The sequence below is a fragment of the Notolabrus celidotus genome, chromosome 16, assembly GCF_009762535.1.
Source record: "Notolabrus celidotus isolate fNotCel1 chromosome 16, fNotCel1.pri, whole genome shotgun sequence".
Taxonomy (NCBI): domain Eukaryota; kingdom Metazoa; phylum Chordata; class Actinopteri; order Labriformes; family Labridae; genus Notolabrus; species Notolabrus celidotus.
Window position 1 is genome coordinate 2,429,925 of NC_048287.1, and position 22,604 is coordinate 2,452,528.

General features: G+C 41.7%; 1 protein-coding gene across 1 annotated transcript in view; it reads left to right on the forward strand.

Annotated features, from left to right (window-relative positions):
* khdrbs3 (KH domain containing, RNA binding, signal transduction associated 3) overlaps positions 1–22,604 on the forward strand; it is a 237,573-nt gene that overhangs the window by 136,834 nt on the left and 78,135 nt on the right. The window contains exons 4-5 of the mRNA XM_034704107.1: positions 14,772–14,918; positions 15,747–15,886. Of these exons, the coding sequence (XP_034559998.1) occupies positions 14,772–14,918; positions 15,747–15,886 (287 nt within the window). The remainder of the gene's footprint in view (positions 1–14,771; positions 14,919–15,746; positions 15,887–22,604) is intronic.

Genomic DNA, 22,604 nt, shown 5'->3' on the forward strand with positions numbered 1-22,604 from the left:
CCCATATTTTTAGACTGGAGTTCGCCGCTTGGTAAAAACAAAACAAAGCAGGGTTGCTGGACAACAGTAATGTGAGTAAAAGTTAAAGTTGGTGATTTCATGGTGAAAAACAGTCCACAACTCTCACCAACGGAAGGCCAAAAGAGGTCACAACTTCAACAAACTGCCAGAGAAAAATCAGACAAAGTATGATGAAGAAAGAAGAAAAACCAGAAGGAAGAACAGATGATAACAGAGGATGTGTCTGAAGAAGAGGCTCAAATTTGAAATTTGAAACACAATCCAATTTAATGACCTGGGTCATCGGCGGTGGGTTCATAAAAGAGGACATAAACGTCAGGTCTTTAGCAGCAGGATTGATAGCAGACTGGGCTGGTTAACAGAGAATAAATCGGCTTCACTCGGCTGGTCCGCGTCTCTCCTCTCGCTCTGTTTGTCAGGGCTGATTTGCTGGTGGCGATGATCCTCCCTATCATATCGCACGTTCCTTTTGATTACCGTGATCAATAGTCTTTGATGGTCGTGTTCTCGTGAGTAGCTAAAGAAAAGATCTGTCATGGATATGTGCTGACCTCGGCAGCCCTAACCTGTCTGCACAAACACACCACGGGATTTATGACGGACAGGGTTCTGTCGAGGACACGCCGAGGAGCTGTGCTTCCTCTTTTTAAGAGGGGGATACACCCTCACTCCAAAATAGCATTTTATCTTCTGTTGGATGCTGACTGTCTTTTTCAGCCACACGATGTATGTCATGGTCGTTTTTAGACCTTGAAATGCCTCTAGTAGGTCAGAAAAAAAAGGTCTACTTCTAGGCTGTTCGAGTCTGGTGAAAACAAAGCAGTCTTTCTGTAAAGTGAGACACTGCTGCCTTTAAAGACATGTTTCTGTTCATATTAAAATGCTCCCTGCACTGCCTGTCTGGGTGGCTTATTATAAGCAGGAACAGACAAAATGTACATTTTCCGCCCTGTGGAACTCATTAGATGAGATGTAATTGTAGTCTTGCCACTCAGAAAACACAGTACAATAGGCGTGTTGGAGGATGAAACTGTACAGTGCTCGGTACATTCCCTTTCAAGCTCTTACATTTGGCAGCGTTGCTGCAAAGAGCCGGGATAATTGCTGAGATATTTGCCGCAGCACTACCTTGATCTTGTGTTGACAAGAATGTGAGTGCAGAGAGGTTGAAAGGCACCGAGCTGCCGGAGTCGGAGTCTCCCCGCCTGGTTATGGCACCTCGGCTGTCCTGCCGCTGTCAGAGCAGGATGATGTAAAGGCATCCGTGTTCCGCGCCCCCTTCTCGTTAGCGCTGTGATTAACTCATCCATTTCCCTTCCCTGGGAATTGTTCTCCCTCTTTAATTTCCCTGATAGACAAAACAATCACATTGTCTGCGTTTCACTTTTGCTAAGTCTTTTGTCGACTCTAATTGCCAGCTGCTGAAAACACCTTCATTGTCTGCGAGGGGTAGTCTGTGTCTGAGACCAAAGAAATAACCAGCTGTGTTAGCTTGTAAATAGACTGTAAGTCTTCTTTCATCCAGAGATCCAGGAATAATCATACTCAATCACACTAACCACTGTATGCACTGAAGGAGACAAATTGGAGGCAGACACATCTGGCTGGAGATGATCTGCTTGATGTATTTATGATTGCGGTCGACTTGTCTTACTTGTTATTCTTTGTTCTTAATGCATTACTATAATCTCCTCTTGTGAACTGTGCTGCTGCTCTCCTTAAACAGAGATGAATAATCTCAGTGAGTTTCTCCTGGTTAAACAGGTTAATACAATAATAGTAATACATTGATTTATCCATACATTAACTGCTAAATATCAAGCTCTTTACTATTGGTTTATGAATTCTGTTTCCATGTTAGTGTCATTGCCTGAACCATGCCTTTCTGGTGGTAATATCCTTTTAACCACAAATATTCTAACTTTCAATGTTGTTAGCTAACATGACACTGTATGGAACACAAAACCAGTGAAGCCAAGTGTCCTGTTATTTTATACAAAAAAAAAAGAACTCAGCAATATGCAGGAGTCTGCATAATGGATGGAAAAAATACATGTATGAATGTTGTGGTGAACTTAAGTGATAGCCTTGTAACGGAGAGTGGACAGACTAACATTCAAACACTGGTAGCTGCAGCTAATATGAAAAAAAGATTTTGTGAACATTTGAATAAATGAAAAAAAAATCTTGTTCAAATTTTTAAACTCTGGAATTTTTTTAAAGGTGATTAAAAATAAAGAATAATGAGATTAATGCTAAAACTATTAAGAATGATGATAATAAACAATAATAATATTTTTAAACAATAATATTACTACTAATACTGCTACTACTACTACTACTTATAATAATAATCATATGTGTACTATTTATGATAATGATAGCAATGATAATAATAATCATAATAATACCAGTAATAAACATAGTTATAACAATACTGATATAATACTGACTGAAATAATTAAAATAATGATAAAGATTCTTCTTCTTCTTCTTCTTCTTCTTCTTCTTCTTCTTCTTCTTCTTCTTCTTCTTCTTCTTCTTCTTCTTCTTCTTCTTCTTCTTCTTCTTCTTCTTCTTCTTCTCTTCTTCTTCTTCTTCTTCTTCTTCTTCTTCTTCTTCTTCTTCTTCTTCTTCTTCTTCTTCTTCTTCTTCTTCTTCTTCTTCTTCTTCTTCTTCTTACTATTATTATTATTTTTATTATTAGTAGTATTAGTATTATGATTATCATCATTTTTATTATTATTATTATTTTTTTTTTATTATTATTTGTATTATTATTATTAAGAAGAAGAACAATAACAACAACAATATTGTTATTGTTGTTGTTGTTGTTGTTGTTCTTGTTATTATTATTGAAATAATAAAAGCACATATTAAATACATCAAAGAAACAGCTCAGTAAAACAATGGTTAAGGTAACACCAACAGTTAAAAGCAGTTCTGAAGAATTGGTTTTGAGCTGGATTTGAATTTGGGTCAGCCAGTGCAGTCACGTGTAGTACATGTGAACGCTCTGTCACCCCTAGGTTTGTACAACAAAAGTTAGACACATAATTTTAAAACAATTGTTGACCTTCATCACAAAGTTGAAATACAGTCAGATAACTGATAGAAGATAATAATTCAAACTTAAATTTAACTTGAGACCTACATGAAGCTGCACATCTTGTCCTTTGGCTGGTTATGTCTCATGACTTTAAGTTTTGTTTCATGACCAACATTCTCATTCCAAATATCTGAGCTGACAAAGGTCATTGTTTTTTTCCCCCTTGTCCTCTGATCCACACTCTACTGATCACTTTGTCGATTGCAGCAGTTACAGGCTAGTTTTGTTTTATGGTTAAAGTTGTCAGTTTTAATCACACGCCGTCTCATCATCAGTTTAACTCCTCAAAGTATTATCGCAAATAGCTCTGACAAATAAAAATTTGCATTTGGTCGAAACTCTAAAGTTACAGTAAGCATAGAAACCCAGATTAATCTGACAGCATGCTGCTGAAATAGCTACGTTTGCATTACAACATAATGTTAAATGGTTTGCACAGATGAGTCAGCTAATCTGAAGGGTGCAGAGACGGGTCATTGGCTGAGATTGCTGCAAGTCTATGCCGTGCTTTAAAAACAACTTAAATCTAAACCAAGTAACCAGATCTGAGCAGTATGTTGAAGCTGGCACTTCAAGGAGTCAAAGGTCTCTCACTGCTCGGCTGCTCTGACCCTTTGAGTTGGCAGATATGTAAACATGGAGGAGGGATACAGATGATGTGAACTTTATTCTTTTAATACAATGATGTTTTGGTTACAGTAGAATGGAATAGTTGCCAAATTATATCAGTGTTTATATCAGTGTTTCCCCTACCATTGGCCCCCCCCAACAGCAGCCCCCGCCCCCCTTGGAAGTTCAGTAAATTTTATTTTCTATATAGCGCCAGATCACAGCAGAAGTAATTCAGGGTTACCTCTCTTATAGATCAGGTCTATAATTTGTTCTTTTATTAAACAGACTAAATATCCTCATGTTATTGATCTTATTAACATGACAGGATGTCATTATGCTCATCTGCTCTCTGTATCACACGGCAGCATTCCGCTCCATGCGCACACAGACACACAAACACGTGCACTCACATACACACATCACAAAGATACAATAAATGTTTATCAATAACTCGGTTTTTCAAGACGAAAATGAGACTATGACGAGCTGAAGTGCATCACTGATAATACAAACTCTGATGAAAACTTAAGAAGGACCGTCGGACATGAAGAGTTCATATTTTCCCCGCTGTGTGTCTAATCTTTAGAAATGAAAGCTATGCAGTCCTGTTACATGCTGAGTTATTATTGGAGGGGTGCAGTGTTAGCTTGGTCTCTACCTGCAGCAGGTCATTGAGGATTTTTACCCCTGGTGTGCCGTGAGCTGACTGTCACTGCAGGTGCATTCAGGGACCGTCGTAAAAGTGCAAAGCTGACCTGTATTATGCGTTCATGGCATTTTTATTTGAATCAAGAGAATCAGATATAGTGGTCACATGAAGAAAGTTTTATTTTGATTTTTGCAGGCTAGGTTATTTCACTTCACAAAAGCAAAAGTGTTAAAAGAGTGAAATGTTGACGATTTTTAAACCCTGATACCGATATCTGATCGACTGCATGAATTATTTAAAAATTTGCAAAGTCTGTCTCCCCCCTGAAGGCTGTAAACCTAGGGGAAACACTGTATATGCAATAGTTTTTGGAACTTGCAAATATTTCAGATGGTTTGCTTGTTTTTGTTGTTCTTCTGGTCTCCTTTTTACATGCTGATGATTCTAAAATAACTTAACAGAAATCAATCTCCCTTTATCCTATTTAACATACATGTCTTGCCTGAAATTTAGCCTCCTATCATCATGGAAACTTTCCATGGGAATGAACTGTGAATTGAGGGTAATTTAATGGAAAGGTATCATATCAAAGCATAAATATTTGTTTAGTTATAAGCAGACATCCATCCAAAATAATACAATTCAAACAGATTTATTTGTAAGTAGAACTTTATCAAGTGTTAAATATTTTATTGAAAAATCAATTCTTTCATTGAAGAACAAAAACATGAATGTTGAGTTAAATATTACTCATCCCCCCGACCCAACCCATTCAAAAATGAACAACAATGCAAGACCAACAAAGTCCTATTCAAAATGTTAAATGAAAAAGCATCTTCCCTCAAGCTTCTCAAGCCTAGCCTCTGCAGGATTCTAGAAATCATGTGTGCTTCATGTGATGGAGGAATGCACAGTGCATGTAGGGGGCGTGGTCTCAATAGCCCTGCAGTAAGCAGTGTGCTGTGTGCATGTGATTGAGGAATAGCAGAGATATTCAACTGTACTTGCATGAAATCTGGTTGTTTTAGTCAAGATTATACTCAAATATATTTTCCACAACTATTTTTAAGTTCTCCATTAAGAGCCAACCTTCAATTTAGTCAATTCCTGCTTTATTCCCATTTATTCCCATGGAAAGTTTCCAACTTTGAAAATTCCCAGGAATTTTGCAACCCTAGACATTGGTGCATGTCATCCCCCACTCTCTCTCCCCACATTTTTTGTCTCTTTAGAAAATCTTTAGAAATCCCAATCAGTAGACAAAAACCACAAGATCTTTTCTGAGTAATAAAGACATCAATAATCCCTGTACGGCAGTATGTGTTGGGATTCTAGATGACATTCTTAAGCAACTGATTTCCAAATTAATTAAACAAAAATTTAAACCCTGACTCCTCTAATGATAAGAGGCATCAACAAGAGCTCTTTCTGGTTTAAGGGCTGCTGTAATTAAGACGACGGACACATCGGGCTGAAAGTCACAGATAACAGGGTCACCTGTGAAACCAGAACACCTGTATAGTTTTGCAAAGCTCTGCCTCTTTCCTGCTGTTAGCACTGTGATGATATAATATGAATATGAAAATACATTACTCATTCGAACAGGAGCCACGGAGATGTGTGTGAGGTACAAATATATTTCTTTGTAAAGAAATGTTAATATCATTACTGTATATTGATTTGACGCTTGAAAGGAGGCCAGACAGAGCCGAGCCTCTCAATGAAGGAGGAGGAGAGACGCTGCTTTCAGAGTGCTGGAGGCCATTTTCTTCACAACATATTCAAGCTGCACTCATCAATGAGTTAATGGGTTAACCAAACAGGAGAAGATTAATAACAGACGTTTAAAAATGGACATGTTCAGTGATTTTTCTACCAAAAATATCCAAGAGTGATTTCATCATTTGGTGTTTGAACTCCATTTACAGCCTTGACTTTGGGCTTTTGAATTGTACCAGGAATGTTAACAACTTTTTGACTTTTAAAGACAAAATGATTGATCAATTTATGATAATGAATATAAACAGATTAGTCAGCACTGAAAGTAATCAGAAGTCACAGCCCTAAACAATGATTTTTTATGTTGCCTTGTCAAAGGGGAGATTTGTTTTTGTGTCTGAAAGCCTCATAAATGTTGGAGCTCCACCAACAAGGCTGAGTTCATGGCCACAGTAGATGGCTGTATTGCATTCACTTTGATGCGTCACTTCTCGCCGAGACAGGATGATAAAATTTGGCCCCTGTTTTCAAACGTCTGCCCTTAATTTCATTTGAAAGTGAACGCTTCAAGCTCGACATTATTCTCTACCTCTGGGCTCTGTCTGCAGCCGCTCCAGCGTTCAGCGCGTCGTGGCCCCTCTGTTTTCAGGATGAACGGCTCTTCATAAGCAGATTTACGGAGGAAAAAAAGTAAACAGGATGAAGATGCTGCCAGTAGATATGAAGAACAGACAGCTGTAATCTCTCACCGTAGGCTGCTCAGCTGCTAAAGACTCTGCTGGATCACAGATGCCTTCTTATCAGCACTGAGAAAGGGACCCCGATACATGAGATCTGCTTATATCTACAGTATCATATGCAAATCATATGGCCTCACATACAGATTGGTTTCATGCCATCAAAGGTAGCCACGAGGTACAACGCTGACACCTTGCACATGTTAACTAGACTGCAAAGTTGGCATGATGAAGCAAAAGGACCTCTACTTTTAAAGTTGAGATGACTCATGCTGACAGAACACTGGACTGACTGCTTTTTGGCTGATGATATGGTTAGAGCACGAGATAATGATCGCTTTGCATATCTCCCTTCATGCAAATATACCAAGAAACACATGAAAGGGATGAGGAGAGACAGATCTGCAAGCAGTTGTCTCTTCCGACACCCTGCTCACACTCCCCGCTCGACACCGGCAGCTCCGTCAGCGCTGCTGCTGTGCGCAAAGGAGCCCTCTGCTCGTAAAGCACAGATTTATGAGGGGAATTAACATATCATTAACATACCACAGGCTCTCTTAAAAGAAGGTTATTTATAATTAGGTGACATCAGAGACACTGGCTTGCCTGGTGCTGGAGAGGGAGAAAGGGAAGAGGAAGTTGCCGCCACTGGAAAGGCCCCAGAGAAGACTTTTTTTTTCAGTTTTGTTGAGAGGGAGAATCTGGGACGCCAAACCTGTTGTTTCCTTTGTGTAATGTGTTGGGGAGACGTTAGGGGTTTTCGCTGTCCTATTTCTCGCCATCAATAACATTTTCTGGCCTGCTTCTGTCGGGCCTGAATGGCCTGTGCAGCCCCCTACTGTTTACATGGTATGTTGTTCTTGTGCATTCTGAGTGATCTGTGCTTCTGCAGGAGGGTGAGGCGCCGGAGAGTGGAGTGAGCTACAGCTGCTCTACTTTCAGGGGTTTGAATGAACAGAAACAGAGCGTGCATGCTCTTTGACAATGGGTCAGGAAATATAATACTCTGACATGCTGGCATAGCAACAGGTACATGGTGTTTGAACAAAGGTGAGCTGGTTGATTGAGTGTTCAAATGAAAATCATAATGCATATATGTCAAGTTAATGAAGTGAGATCCCACTGAGTTTATATCATTGGGCGTATGGAAATAAAGATGCAATGTGGAATGTAAATCTGGAGCAGCAGTTGTTTTGAACAGACTCTATTGGCAGTGCCAGCCAGCACACGTCTGACCTGACAAGCTGATCGACATCTTTCAATCCACATCAGATGTTTTGGTTACTCCACCATATATACCCTCAGATGAGTCATTTTATTTATGTAAACATTAGCAGAAAATAAAGACGCCACAGATCAGCTCTCTGAACTGTGTTCATGTGTTGCTTTATTGACCTAGAAATGACGTGTGTACTCAGACGCAGTGTGTAGGGCTACAACATAAAAAAATACAGGAATCTACACTACCAGTCAAAAGTTTGTCAGCACCCTCTCATTCAAGGGTTTGTGTTGATTTTAATGATTGTAATCACTGTAGATTAATACTGAAGACATCAAAACTATGAAAGAACATATATGGAATTATTGAAGGAACTAAAAAGTGTTAAACAAAGCAGAATCTGTTTTATATTTTAGATTCTGTAAAGTAGCCCCCTTTTTCCTTCATGACAGCTTTGCACACTCTTGGTATTCTCTCAGTCTGCTTCATGAAGTGGTCTCCTGGAATGGTTTCTAATGAACATGAGCCTTGTCAAGAGTTCATTTGTAGAATGACTTGCCTTCTTAATGTGTTTGAGACCATCAGTTGTGTTGTTCAGAGGTAGGGTTAGTACACAATGGATAGTCCTATTTGACTACTTTTGTAATCCAGATTATGACAAAACCAGATTATTTCATAGTTTTGATGTCTTCAGTATAAAGGCTGATTTATACTTCTACGTCCGATGTCCGGGATCCCGGAAGTGATATAAATGCAGGAAACACAATGCCGCCGAGCGGACCAATCACAGGGCTTGCGGTCTGCGTCGAATCTATGCATAGTTACAATTTGGAGGAGGTGCACGTCAGCTACATGTGTAGGCCTCCGCGTAGGTACGGGAGCTATGCGGACCCCTGGACAATGTTGAAAATAATAAACCCACAAAGCCCTCCACCACCAGGCCCCTTCCTACCTCGCTGACCTCCTCCACCACCAGGCCCCTTCCTACCTCACTGACCTCCTCCACCACCAGGCCCCTTCCTACCTCACTGACCTCCTCCACCACCAGGCCCCTTCCTACCTCGCTGACCTCCTCCACCACCAGGCCCCTTCCTACCTCACTGACCTCCTCCACCACCAGGCCCCTTCCTACCTCACTGACCTCCTCCACCACCAGGCCCCTTCCTACCTCACTGACCTCCTCCACCACCAGGCCCCTTCCTACCTCACTGACCTCCTCCACCACCAGGCCCCTTCCTACCTCACTGACCTCCTCCACCACCAGGCCCTTTCCTACCTCACTGACCTCCTCCACCACCAGGCCCCTTCCTACCTCTCTGACCTCCTCCACCACCAGGCCCCTTCCTACCTCTCTGACCTCCTCCACCACCAGGCCCCTTCCTACCTCACTGACCTCCTCCACCACCAGGCCCCTTCCTACCTCACTGACCTCCTCCACCACCAGGCCCCTTCCTACCTCTCTGACCTCCTCCACCACCAGGCCCCTTCCTACCTCACTGACGTCCTCCACCACCAGGCCCCTTCCTACCTCACTGACCTCCTCCACCACCAGGCCCCTTCCTACCTCACTGACCTCCTCCACCACCAGGCCCCTTCCTACCTCACTGACCTCCTCCACCACCAGGCCCCTTCCTACCTCACTGACCTCCTCCACCACCAGGCCCCTTCCTACCTCTCTGACCTCCTCCACCACCAGGCCCCTTCCTACCTCGCTGACCTCCTCCATCACCAGGCCCCTTCCTACCTCACTGACCTCCTCCACCACCAGGCCCCTTCCTACCTCTCTGACCTCCTCCACCACCAGGCCCCTTCCTAGCTCTCTGACCTCCTCCACCACCAGGCCCTTTCCTACCTCACTGACCTCCTCCACCACCAGGCCCCTTCCTAGCTCTCTGACCTCTTCCACCACCAGGCCCCTTCCTACCTCACTGACCTCCTCCACCATCACACTCCTTCCCGTAACCTGCGCTCCTCACATGCCAACCTCCTGTCTCCCCGTCACAGAACCAAGCCCCGAACCTGGGGGGACAGAGCCTTCTCAGTAGCCGCCCCCACCCTCTGGAACTCACTCCCCTCCCATATCTAAAACTGCTCTGACCCTTCAGCTTTCAAATCTCTTTTAAAAACTCACCTTTTTAAGTTAGCTTTTCATTTGTGATTGTACTGTTGTTTTGTTTGATCTGATCTCTTTTTGAAAAGCACTATATAAATAAAATGTATTATTATTTATTATTAAAAACCATTGAATGAGAAGGTGTGTCCAAACTTTTGACTGGTAGTGTATCCAGATAACTGCTGGGTATTTAATGTAGGCTACTAATAAACAATTTAAATATTCAATGATACAATTTTAACATTTAAGATCTTTAAGTCTATTTTCTGCTCTTAATCAAATTTCCCTCTAACATCGGCTCCAGAAAAGTAGAGAGACAAGAAGAGGAGAGAGAGCAGGTGGAACTTTACATTACTCCACAAACTGTCTTAACTAACGCACATATCTTACTTCTAAGCAACATAACCTCACCATCTTTTCTGCATGTGATTTACACAACATCACAATATATGTGTGATGCAGGTGTAGACCAAGCAGCAACCTCCGGCCGCGAGACTTGAAGCCAATGCAGAAGTGTTAAAAACTGCAGTTCAGGAGGATCCGCTTGAGGCTGGCTGCAGAAACACCGGAAACCACATACACACCAATTCAAAGAAGACAGTCTTTACAGCAGAAACAAACGTGTTTACAGCCTGGTACAAAGATGAGTGTAGTCTGGATAGCTCATTTCTCTATCAGCACACACTGTACGGGGGGTGAATTTTTTCATAACGCAGCAGATATATCCTGAAAGATATTAAGGTTACAAGTTTTCAGTTATGAGAGGCACAGCTGACTTGATTGACAGGCGGGAACACTGTAGCTGTTAGCGAGGAGGCTCAAAGTCAGCCTCTTTACCTCACACTCGCTCGACAGCAGTTAAGTTGAGTTTAACATATCCAATATGGCCGCCGCCGCCGCCAATTGGCTTCAAAGCAGCGCTCAGGAACAGATGGGTGACGTCACAGATACTATGTCCATTATTTATACAGTCTATGGTGTAGACCCTGAGAGTAAACACTCAAACACTGAACAGCATTAAGGACTCCAGGAATGAGCAGGAATACACTGTCCATTGCCGGGGTATCAGTGACAGCAGCAGTGTAGTGTCCATGTTTACGTTTTGCAGTCATGTGACATGCAGATACAGTCTCTGCATGGTCAGTACAGGGCTGCTTTTTTGTTACATCTGATGTATTGGAGATTCATCCTGAAATGAAGAAGTGGTGGCTGCGTGAAATGCTTGACATGGCTCGTCCTGTGTTATTGGCTATTGCACGTGCACACATCAAAATTATGCGTGCTAGATTTAAACGAGAAAAGGAACCTTCAAAAGTAACTTTGAAGTCACAGTCAACACATTTTCACTGCTCAAATCAAGATTTTTTAAGATTTATGTTTTCACTTTATTATGATTATGATTATGATGATTATTATTATTATTATACATGTTGCATATTTTTGTCTTTTTGTTTTTTAATTAATGAATTACTTATTTTTTGAAGCCAGGTTTGGTTGAGCCAAAATGAATGAACAATAAGAAAATACCATAAATCTTGGTTACACTGTTAAACGCCAATCTTTCACATGGTCATCGTTATACATATCACTGGAGTACGAAGGTTCCCAAAACATGCTCCTTCATTTTATGAATGTGTACTGATGTTACTGGATTATTTGGAAAGAGAACAACAATGCCAAGAAAGCATGCCATGCTGCTATTAGTGATGTGTCGGACGATCCAGCTCTCTAAAAAGAACCAGAATTCCCATCACTAACTGCTATAGCCTTGCTATAAAATGAGCTGTTCCAGCATTAACCCAGAAACTGCAGGGGTAACCCCACATCTTCTAACCCTATCAGCAAGAATTATGTGTTGAAGGTTATTTCAGTGGAGTATGTCTTCACTGGAAAATAAAGCTGATGTAGTTTACAGTGGACAGTGAGTATTCAAAGTGAGAGGGAGCTCACTGAGAACAAGACCAAAGTTAATCACATGCACACAGATCATTTCTGCAGAGGTCACCCTCAGATCTCTGTCCGTCATGGTCGTTGGTCCACAGTGAGCCGGGCTTATACTCGAAGCTAGCCAGATCAAATCATTCAAGCTTGATAGCAAAGCAGTGGCTGTTATCTTCAGTCTAATGCATTATTTAATTAATGATGCACCGGACCATAACCAGTCTCTCAATACTTCGGTCAGCAACCTAATACCTGAAAACATATAATGTTCCTCAGCTGAGGAGAGCTGTGCTCATGACTCTGAGGCTGGAATGCTGATCCTGCAGATTGTTTTTTTAATACATTTTCTACAGATTTCACCAACGACAGCTTTACTTAGAAAGTCTTAGGATTACCAAATAACACAAAGTTAACTTTAATTTGACTTTAAGTATGTATTTGTGTATATATGTATATTTTTCTGAGCATGAGTGAAGTATGTTCTCAAATCTGAAACAATCCATGTGAAGTTTATAAAGTTCAGTTGGATCAAATGGGGACCTGATTGCCTTGCAAACATAACTGGATTCTCCAACAGATATTATTGGTACATACTGTACATATATTGTATATTGAACCATCTCTTTCATTTCTTCACCTTTTTGTTTCTCATTTCTGCTAATCCATCAGGTGTTTCTTTCCAGTCTGTGTTTTCGACGCAGTCAGCTCATTGCTGTGTTTTTTCATTTTGGCACTTCATTTCCAAGATTCTCAGGAACCACCTGCCAGAACAGAACAGTGTGTCCAAGCTTTTCATGCCTTTCTGTCAATGAGGACTGATGCTTTCCACAAGTGTTGCACTGCAATTAAATGGAAGTGTATTTTAAATGAGGGGAGAATGCTTTATCAGGGGTACAAGTATGAATATTTATTCTAATGATAAAATAATGAAATGATGATTGTTGAAGTTGGAGTCAGTTTGGTTGCTGGGTATTTGTAAAAAAGGAAAATAAAAGAGCTTGTTTTTCAGAATAATGTAGAGATACCATTTAGAGAGTGCAGGTTATTATAAAAAGTCTGTTTTTCAATCCATCAATCTTTATTTGTATAGCACCAAATCCCAACAAACGTTATCTCAAGACTCTTTTACAAACAGAGCAGGTCTAGACCACTCTATGTCAAATTATGAACAGAGACCCAACACCAAGACAGGATAAGACTCAGTCTGACCCCACCTTAATCCACCATGAGCATTTCACCTCACAGTATTTAGCTAGTTACAGTGGAGAGGAAAAACTTCCTTTAACAGGCAGAAACCTCGAGCAGAACCAGACTCATGTTAGACAGCCATCTGCTGAGACCGAGTTGGGTCTGGAAAGAGGGATAGAGGAGAATAAGAGAGAGAGGGAGCGGTGATAGTGATGAGACGAGTAGTAGTAGCTGTTGCCGCTGGAGTCCAGGAGGTCCGTATCAGCTGGAGTCTAGAACGTCCACAGCAGGAGGACGTCTACAACAGTGGTTCCCAAAATGTGGGTTGGGACCCCCTAGGGGGTCGTGAAACACAAACTGGGGGTTGTGAGATGTCTTCCAGAATGTTTATTTTTTAAAACTGATCTAAATAGTAAATTTCATCCATTACAGTAAAAAAAATATCAACAGAAATAGTCGCTAACCTTGAAATAAAACCTTGAAAATAGAAACTGTAATGAGTTTTCTGCCTTTCTTTGTTTCCAGATGACTCTTAAGTTTAGAGTTAGTGAACAGTTAATTATCAAAGCATCAGTAGCAGCAGGTTAATTCATAAAGGAGCAGGAAACACAGACACATGCTCATATAGGTATAGGCTCATTTTCTGCAGACCAGCTAAATGAAGCTACATTAAATCACTTTGAGGGACAGTGGGGGTCACAGGCTGAAAAGTTTGGCAACCCTTGGTCTACAGCAGCTCAGAGGAATGAGACAAGGGAGCTCAGGGACTCCAGAAAGGTCTATGGTTGGTAACTTTAATGGGACAGGGAGAGTTAAAGTAAGAGATGAGGGTTTTTTTTATGACTTTGTTCTCAACATTTCACTGTAAGGTCTCTCTTATCCATATTTATTCCAAAATACAAACTTGTACATTTGCAGATGATTATTTTTCTAAATGAAAGCACTCATTGTCTTCCTGAAACATTCTACATTTATAAAAACCACTCTGTATTAATCCCACTGAGTGTGCTCTTGACTCCCAGTGCTGCTGAATGTGTTGTAATGAATCTACGGAGATCACGTGGGAGAGATGAAATGCAACAAGCAGTGCAGGGGTGATGATGAAGTGTGTGGGCGCGCAGACTTAATCTGTACATTTGTTATGAGGACAGGCAGCTGTGTGAGGACAAAAGCAATCGGTTAAATGTGACAGCGGCAGTCAGTAGGATTGTAAGGATTGCCTGCTTGCAGACAAAAGTTTACAAGAACCCACATAAATATTTTCTGTGTCTTTGTGTTCCTCTGCAGCCTCCAAACATCCAACCTCATTACAGAGCAGTTAGGGAAAAACTCGGCAGTAAATCCTCAACCAAATACAAAAGATGGACGTTCATGACTGTGACAGCTAACCCCTGATCACAAACAAAACAAAAGAAGAACGACAACAAACTTGTTTTATTAATGAATTGATTTTGTACCATCAGGAAGAAGAGCTACGACAGAGCGGCGAGGCCAAATATCACCATCTGAACGAAGACCTGCACGTCCTCATCGAGGTGTTCGCCCCGCCAGCTGAGGCCTACGCCAGGATGGGTCACGCTCTGGAAGAGATCAAGAAGTTCCTCATACCGGTACGTTCTCTTCTCTCTGCACATTTCTCTCTCTCTCTCTTCCTCCTCCTGAATCTCTTCTCTGCTGCTCTTTGGCCTCAGCCAACTCATTTCCAGCCTGTCCGCAGTGAAACCAGTGAGTAACAGCAGAGACAACCTGCTCTTTCACACACGCTCTTTGTCTGCTACTCGCGCTGTAAATTCTGTCGGGGCAGTCAGAGAGTGTGTGTGGAAAGCGTCTGATTCAGTGTGTGTGATCCTTGGTGGGAAGTCGTGGGTATAACAAAATAAAAGAGCGCAGGAGGGAATCTCTACACGGGCCAAACCCTCTTTGGCAGCAGCGTGCAGCATGGAGCTTATTTACTCTTCCTCCATTCATTATGCATGATGTCTCCAACGCTCAGAGCTATGATGATTTGCATCTCAGCATTAATTATGAGCAGACCCCTCCCCCAAACCTTTTCTGTTTTCCCAATGCTTCCATTAAACATACTTATTGATAAAGCAGACATATGACAATAATATCAATCCTTTTATGACAAAAGACATATTTACGGGTTAATTATGTCTTTTAATTTAGCAGCAAAACACAACTGTGTGAGAAGATAAAGGCAAATGAGGTCTCGAGGATTTATCAGCGGGAGATCTGAAATGTTTTGCTGCCTCAGGAACAGCGGTCACGGCAGCACTGTAAAGTACATTAATTAGATATTCCCAGGGCTGTAGCCCTGGAGATAAAGGACGAAATTTAATACAGTGTAATTGAAAGCGAGTCTATTGCTGCCTCTGTGTGTGCGTGTGTGTGTGTGTGTGTGAGCGCGCCTTAACATGCTGCCTCTCTGTGTGCAGGATTACAATGATGAGATCAGACAGGCCCAGCTGCAGGAGCTCACATACCTGAACGGCGGCTCAGAGGATGCCAAGGTGCCATCGGTGAGGGGCAAGTCAGCCGCCCGTGGAAGAGGGACACCTGTTCCAGGCCCTCCTAGGTAACCTGCTTCCAAGTGTGTGTGTGTGTGTGTGTGTGTGTGTGTGTGTGTGTGTGTGTGTTTGAGAGAGTAAACAGGGCAGTGTTTGCACTTTAGGTCAGCTTGGGGATGGGTATTATTTACAGTTAAGGGGCTTCTTGGAAGGCTTGTGGATGTGATGTGTGCAGTATCCTTGTGCATCTTCTGAAACAATGGTGTCATTTAGTGCAGGGGTTCTCAAAGCGTGGGTCGGGACCCCCCTGGGGGGTCACGAAACACAAATGGGGGGGTCGTGAGATGTCTTCCAGAAGGTTTTTTTCTTAATTATCTAAAGAATAGTACATTTTACCCATTATAGTAAAAAATAGCGACAAATATAGCTAAACTTGAAATAAAACCTTGAAAATATAAAATGTAATGAGTTTTCTGCCTTTCTTTGTTTCCAGATGACTCCTAAGTTTAGGGTTAGTGAACAGTTAATTATCTAAAGCATCAGTAGCAGCAGGTTAATTCATAACAGCACAGGAAACACAGACACATGCTCATATAGGTAGGGTCATTTCTGTAGACCAGCTAAATGAAGACACATTAAATCACTTTGAGGGACAGTCACAAGGTTTTGGCACCTATGTTTTGGGGGACAAGGCCTGAAAAGTTTGGGACCCCTGATTTAGAGGAACAGCACATTAAGGGCCTCCTGTGTCTGCTGCAATAATGGCAGAAGAAGAGAAAAAAGTGGATGTCACATTAAAGTTGTCCATGATCTGGGCCTCATTCCTCAGTAGAGAGCCCTTTGTTCTAAGTTCAAATACTATGCCAGATTTAAAAGAGTTATCAGAAACGTTGCTGCGAGTCTCAGTGTGGTTAAGACCTGCGTGTACTAACTAAGGCAGCAGCTCATTATGCAGTCAGCTCCTGAACTGATCCTGAGACTGCTGTCCTGACACATGCTGTGAGTAGAGGAGAGTTCATTCAGAGGAGGGATGTCTGAGAGTCACCAAAAAAAAAGAAGAAAAAAAAAGTCATTTTGACTAGACAGCGTTTACTTTGACGGTAGTTCTATTCTCAATGGGAGGAAGAAGGGATTATCATTCACAAAGGTACAGTGGAACAATTTAGAAATACTTTATTTATCCCCGGGGGACATTCAGTCATTAAAGTTGTTCTATACACAATAAGTAAGAACATCAAATAATATTAATAGAAGAAGTAATTAACAAGATATAAATACAAATACAATGAAAATGATGAATTATAATTATCATGTAAGGGATAATGTACGGTCACTTCAGGGTCTTGACTCACCCTGTTGGGATTCTATTTCCCATAACCACCTCCTAACCATACATTATCCAGCTTATTACCTGAAGATACAAACATGTGGTAGAATCGAGCACTGACGGCGTCTGTCTCCATCTTTTTTTTTTTTATTCAATTTATTTGTAAAGGGACCATGTACAATATTTAACATAAATGTCACCATCTGATGCATTGTACCAGAGTTAGCTTAAAGCTAATTTACATCTGCAGTCCCTTGGCAGGTCACAATTAAAACATCACATTGTAAAAACACTTGCTTGCACACACACAAGCGCACGCGCACACACGCACACGCACACACACACACACACACACTCAAACAAACAAACAAACAAACAAACAAACAAACAAACAAACAGTATGTATATCAAGTTAAAAGTATCAAATCAGTGGTTGCAGTGTTGAGTGTCCTTTAGCAGACTTTTCAGTTTGGTTTTGAAGCTGCTGAGAGATTCACTGTTCTTAATGTCCTCCGGTAAGGTGTTCCACTGAGTTGTGGCTTTCACAGAAAAAGCTGACTGCCCAAAGGCAGTACGGCGAAAGGGCACATTGCAATTTCTGAACGAAGAGATTCTTGTTGATTTAACGGAGTCCACTGACCGAAAGTTGATAAATTGACGCAGCGGAGGCGGGGCCAAGCCATTTAAAATCTTATACACAAGACACACATTTGAATACAATTTAAAATTCTCAAAGCTCAAAAGATGATGTTTCTCCAGTATCCTACAGTGGTGGTATTGCATTGTTTCTTTATGTCGGTGTTTCTGTGACGCAGTGTGGCGTGTGTGTTTACATGTTACAGCCATGCTCAGTCTCTGGAAATACGTGTGTAGTAGTGTGAGATTCAGAAGCGGAGAAAATTGCTGTGAATGTCGCAAATGTTTTCTTCTTCTTTTGCTATTTAATGCGGTTCGCATTCTTCTTCTTCTGTTTTCTAATGCCGTTAGCAAACAGCTTTAAGTCGCTCTGTAGCCACCTTCTGGCGGGAATACTGTATTACAACCAGGCACTGGTAACAACGATGAAAAATTTTACTTTTTAAATGAGAAAATATTTGAAGTAACTCTTCCATTTTTACTAAGTAAACAAATATTCAAAAATTTTTACATCATTGCCAATCCCTAACGGTCATACCTTGGGCCCGATCTACTAAAGATTTGTGTGTATAAAAACACGTGCAAACTTGATAGCGCGCGCAAAGCAGATTTACTAACCGGGAGCACCGAGGATTGCGTCTTTCAAATGAGCAAAATAGCACTCGCTATTAATTTAGCGTGTTTGCCTTCATGAATATGCAGAATACATGTAGATCATCAGGACGCGCAAAATACTGGGAGGAGGAGATGCAAATGTAATCATTTAGCACACGCAATGTGATCTATCAAACCTGAAGCAGATAGCGGGCGGTATTTTTGCGTCTATATTTAGCACGTTTGAAAGGCAGGTGCAAACTGGCACAGCATTACGCACACATGGCTGCGGTCACTGTAAAGCTCATCATAACTTTACAACATGCCCACAACAGCGGGGCTTACAAGCATTACTACAGTTTTTACACACAGTTTATGTCATTTTGAAGTCAATCAAACGGACATGAAGTCTAACAAACCAAGAGAACAACACAAAGAAATAAATAAAACAACACAAATTCAAAGCAGTTCAGCACCACGGATAGCGACCGCATCATTCTGACACCCACTTTAACTTTTTCAACTAATGAGAGCACAGTAGGTCACTGTATCAACAGATATAAAAAAAAATCAACATGAAGTACTCGGCCTACTCACCTCTGTTTGAAGGAGCCTTAAGCTCCGCGGACTTGTCCACGATGCACTGTATGTCCATTTTCTTTGCTCTGTCATTCTCAATAAATAACATGACATGTCCACTCAGTCTCTCCTGTCCCACCGTGCTCCTCAAGGGGTTCTTAGTTAGTTTTAACTTGGAGAATGAGCGCTCAGAAGGTTCAACGTTGACGGGAAGAGTAAAAAATAAAAGCAGGGACAGGCCTCATCAAATCGCTCTCTAAACTCCATCAAAACGCTGATTGTGTTTTGGAGTAGAGTAGATGCATTTATTTCATCGGCAGATCTTCTGTTTTTTCTCACATCATTCACCTTTGCTGGAGTTCACCGATGTGTTTATTTCCCTCCTCCACAAAGACCTCCAACTCCATGACTTCAAACTTCATATATCGCTTAAGACCACTCTGTTCTCTCAAGCTCTCCATGGTGACAGCCGATAGCACACGCAAAATGCTCATTAAAGGCCGGTCCGCATCACTTTTGCACTTGTTATCATTTGCGCACGCAGTCATAGTAGATCACCCGCAACACGCCCAGAAATAACATGTGCAAAATTATTATTTGCACATGCAAATTAGTGCTTGTTATTTGGGATCTTAGTAGATCAGGCCCCTTGTGTTTTATCTGTAGAGCAGCCACCTGTCACTAGCTGTTCCGGTTAATGGCTAATATGTTATAATGACCTACTACTAATATGTAAACCGACACAGATGATGGGTGAGCTCTCTTAACCCAGCACGGTTCTGCAGTATTTTGATAAAGAAAATAGAGAAAAGAGGTTAGGGTAGGCTGTGTCTGGTTGAATTGGCTTATGACTGTATGCTGGTTATGCAAGGAGGACCAGGGGGGCTGGTGGTACTAGCTCTGCTAACTGTAGGCGCACTCTGCAAGACAATTGTAAATCATTGAATCATCTACTTATTGCAGCTGTGCTCAGTTTTGATTGCTTTCTGGGTGTTTTCTTACCTTTACAAGCCGGTTAATGGGAGTTTACATGTTTGTTTAAAGGACTAGAACATCAGTCACTTTGAGAGTAATCCCTTTAGCTTTTAGTTTGGTTGACAGAGCTGTTGGCCAGGTGCATCCAGCACACTGACCTCTCCTCATTTTGTACCCTTTCACTCACTTAAATCCTTGTTTGCTGCTTACCATCTGTCTTTATGCATGAAAAATGAGCGCGAGCATACCCACGGATACTGAATGCCATCTGTAATCATGTGAAATTGCTGGAGTAATTGGTAACACTGGTGTCGTCCCATTATCTTTTTGGCGGATAAAAGAATACCCATATGCAGACATGCAGAGATAAATCTTTTTTGCTCCAGTTTTCTTGTTTTTTTCTCCAGATCTCAACTTCTTTATCTTGTCATCTCCAGATAAACAAATATTTGCTTCTGATTGCTAAGTTTCAGTTGCTTCCTCAAGATCTGAACTTGTTTTGTTCTCATTATCCAGACAAAACAAAGTGGGTTTTGCGATTATCACACATTCATTTGTCTCATTATCCAGAGAACATAACGTTGTTAGCTCGTCAAAACGAGATGGATGTCTGATGATCCAGAAAACAAAACAATAGGCTGGGCAGACCGTGACATGTCATGCTGCCACTGCTCACACTGAAGAATCAAGTTCAATTTATTTCTATGCTTGTTCAATGATTTTGTCTCTCGGGGTACGAGGTGTGATCATCTGACGGTGCAGCTGAAATGAACTTGTTCTCATAGGAAAACAGACTAAATCAAAAATATGAACACAAGTTCGTTCAGATCAGGACAAGTCATTTGTTTCACAAGTTTAGAAAATGTTAGTTTATGATTATTTATGTCACATGTTTGGAAAATATGAGAAATGTCTGGAGTCTGCACTTGAAGAGGAAGTGAGGCTGAGAGCAGGATAGGATAGCCCACCTATGAAGTCTAGACCCCGGTGGTGCTGGTGAAAGAAGGATGAGGAAGAGGAACTGAATCTGGACACTGATGAGATGGATTGGAGCTGAGTGGGATGGAGGATAGTTGCAATGTTTGAGCTGAAACGATGACTGAGAGCAGAACAGAGGGGAACACATTTGCATTTTTGGCTGCAGCAGATGATTGGTGGATACAGGTAGAGGTAGAAAGGTAGGAACCGGCATCCTGCTTGAACTGACGCTGAGCTTCTTTAAATAGGTGCATTTCGACCCAAGAGTTCCAGGGTCTTTTAACACCCCGGAACTACTTTCCCCTGAACTAAAAGGTTCCTGTGCCCCCATTGTTGTCTGCGTTTCAACCGCAGGCTGAAGTCCCGGGTAGATTGTGCAAATCAGGCCAGTGACGTATGGAGGAAAAAAAGTAAATGCACTACACCACCAGACCAGTAGAGGGCAGTAAAACAAAGAGGAATGCCATTCATCGCAGATGACACCATAGAAGCAGACAGACAGGCAGGTATCATTATGAGCAACACAACAGTTAGCCTGTTAGCATGAAGAGACCTTTAGATGGTGCTATATTTCATCACAGATGGATTCACTGAATCAACACGTGAGAGGAGATAAGCGCGAGTAGCAAAGACGTTTCAACACGGCTTTAAAATCCTTTTGAACTCAAAAAGCCGTGACAGAGATCGACCGGTGTTTTGGTTTAAACAGCGACCCTGTTAGCTGGAGACTTTCAGCCGGATGCATCCCTCATAAACGTCTTTAGACCATCATTAAATATCTGAGGAGGATATTTTGAAATCTTAATAAAAACTAAACTAGTTTGCATTCCCAGGAACTCCCTCTGTGTTTCAACAGCTGTGTAAACTCCACAAACACTGACACGTTCAGCTGAAGGTCTCCAGTTTACAGGGTCACTTTTAAAACCGGAACACCGGGAGAGACGCATTTACGGCGGGTTAAGAGAAGACAACTGACTGGCGGTTAATCTACCAATCAGACACGTTGAGCATTGCAGGCCCTGCCCACTGAAAGTCCTGGGACCTTTGAACAGTACTACCACCCTAGCAGGGGCTTTTCAGGGGGAGATTATCTACCTCTGAACTAAATTTAGACCCTGGGTCCACCGGTCGAAACGCATGTATTTCAGGGGTAAAGTTCCTCCGGTCGAAAAAACGCCTCATGATACGAAACGCTGATTTCCAGAGACTCCACATAGACGTGGTGAGTGTTGTTGACCTGAAAAAGCAAATACTAAAGCAAAGAAAACAGGGAATTCAAAATCCATCCTCACCGCTTGATGTTGTTAAACTGGTACCTGTGAATCAGATGAATTATCTTGGCAGGTATGACGTTTGAGACAAAGGAACATGTGTTCAATGTAAGTGTTTGCTCCGTGTGATGCTGCTCTATCTCAACAACACAAGTCCCCGTGCGTGCTGGAAGAGCTCAGACCGGCCGTTTAGAGAGGAAGTATCCTCAAAAACCAACCAGAATTGACAGTAAACAGTGCCTGGTGGAACAGTGATGCAATGTCTGGTGTCCATAAACATTAGCAAAGCAAAGCCACATTTGCATAACAGCCTTTATATGCAAATGCTCCCTGGTAGATGCTTGCCTTTCTACTATCCCTGCTAACCCACGCTAATTCCAGCTCCTTGGAGACCTCATAAGACTACAAATAAAAACACTCACAGCC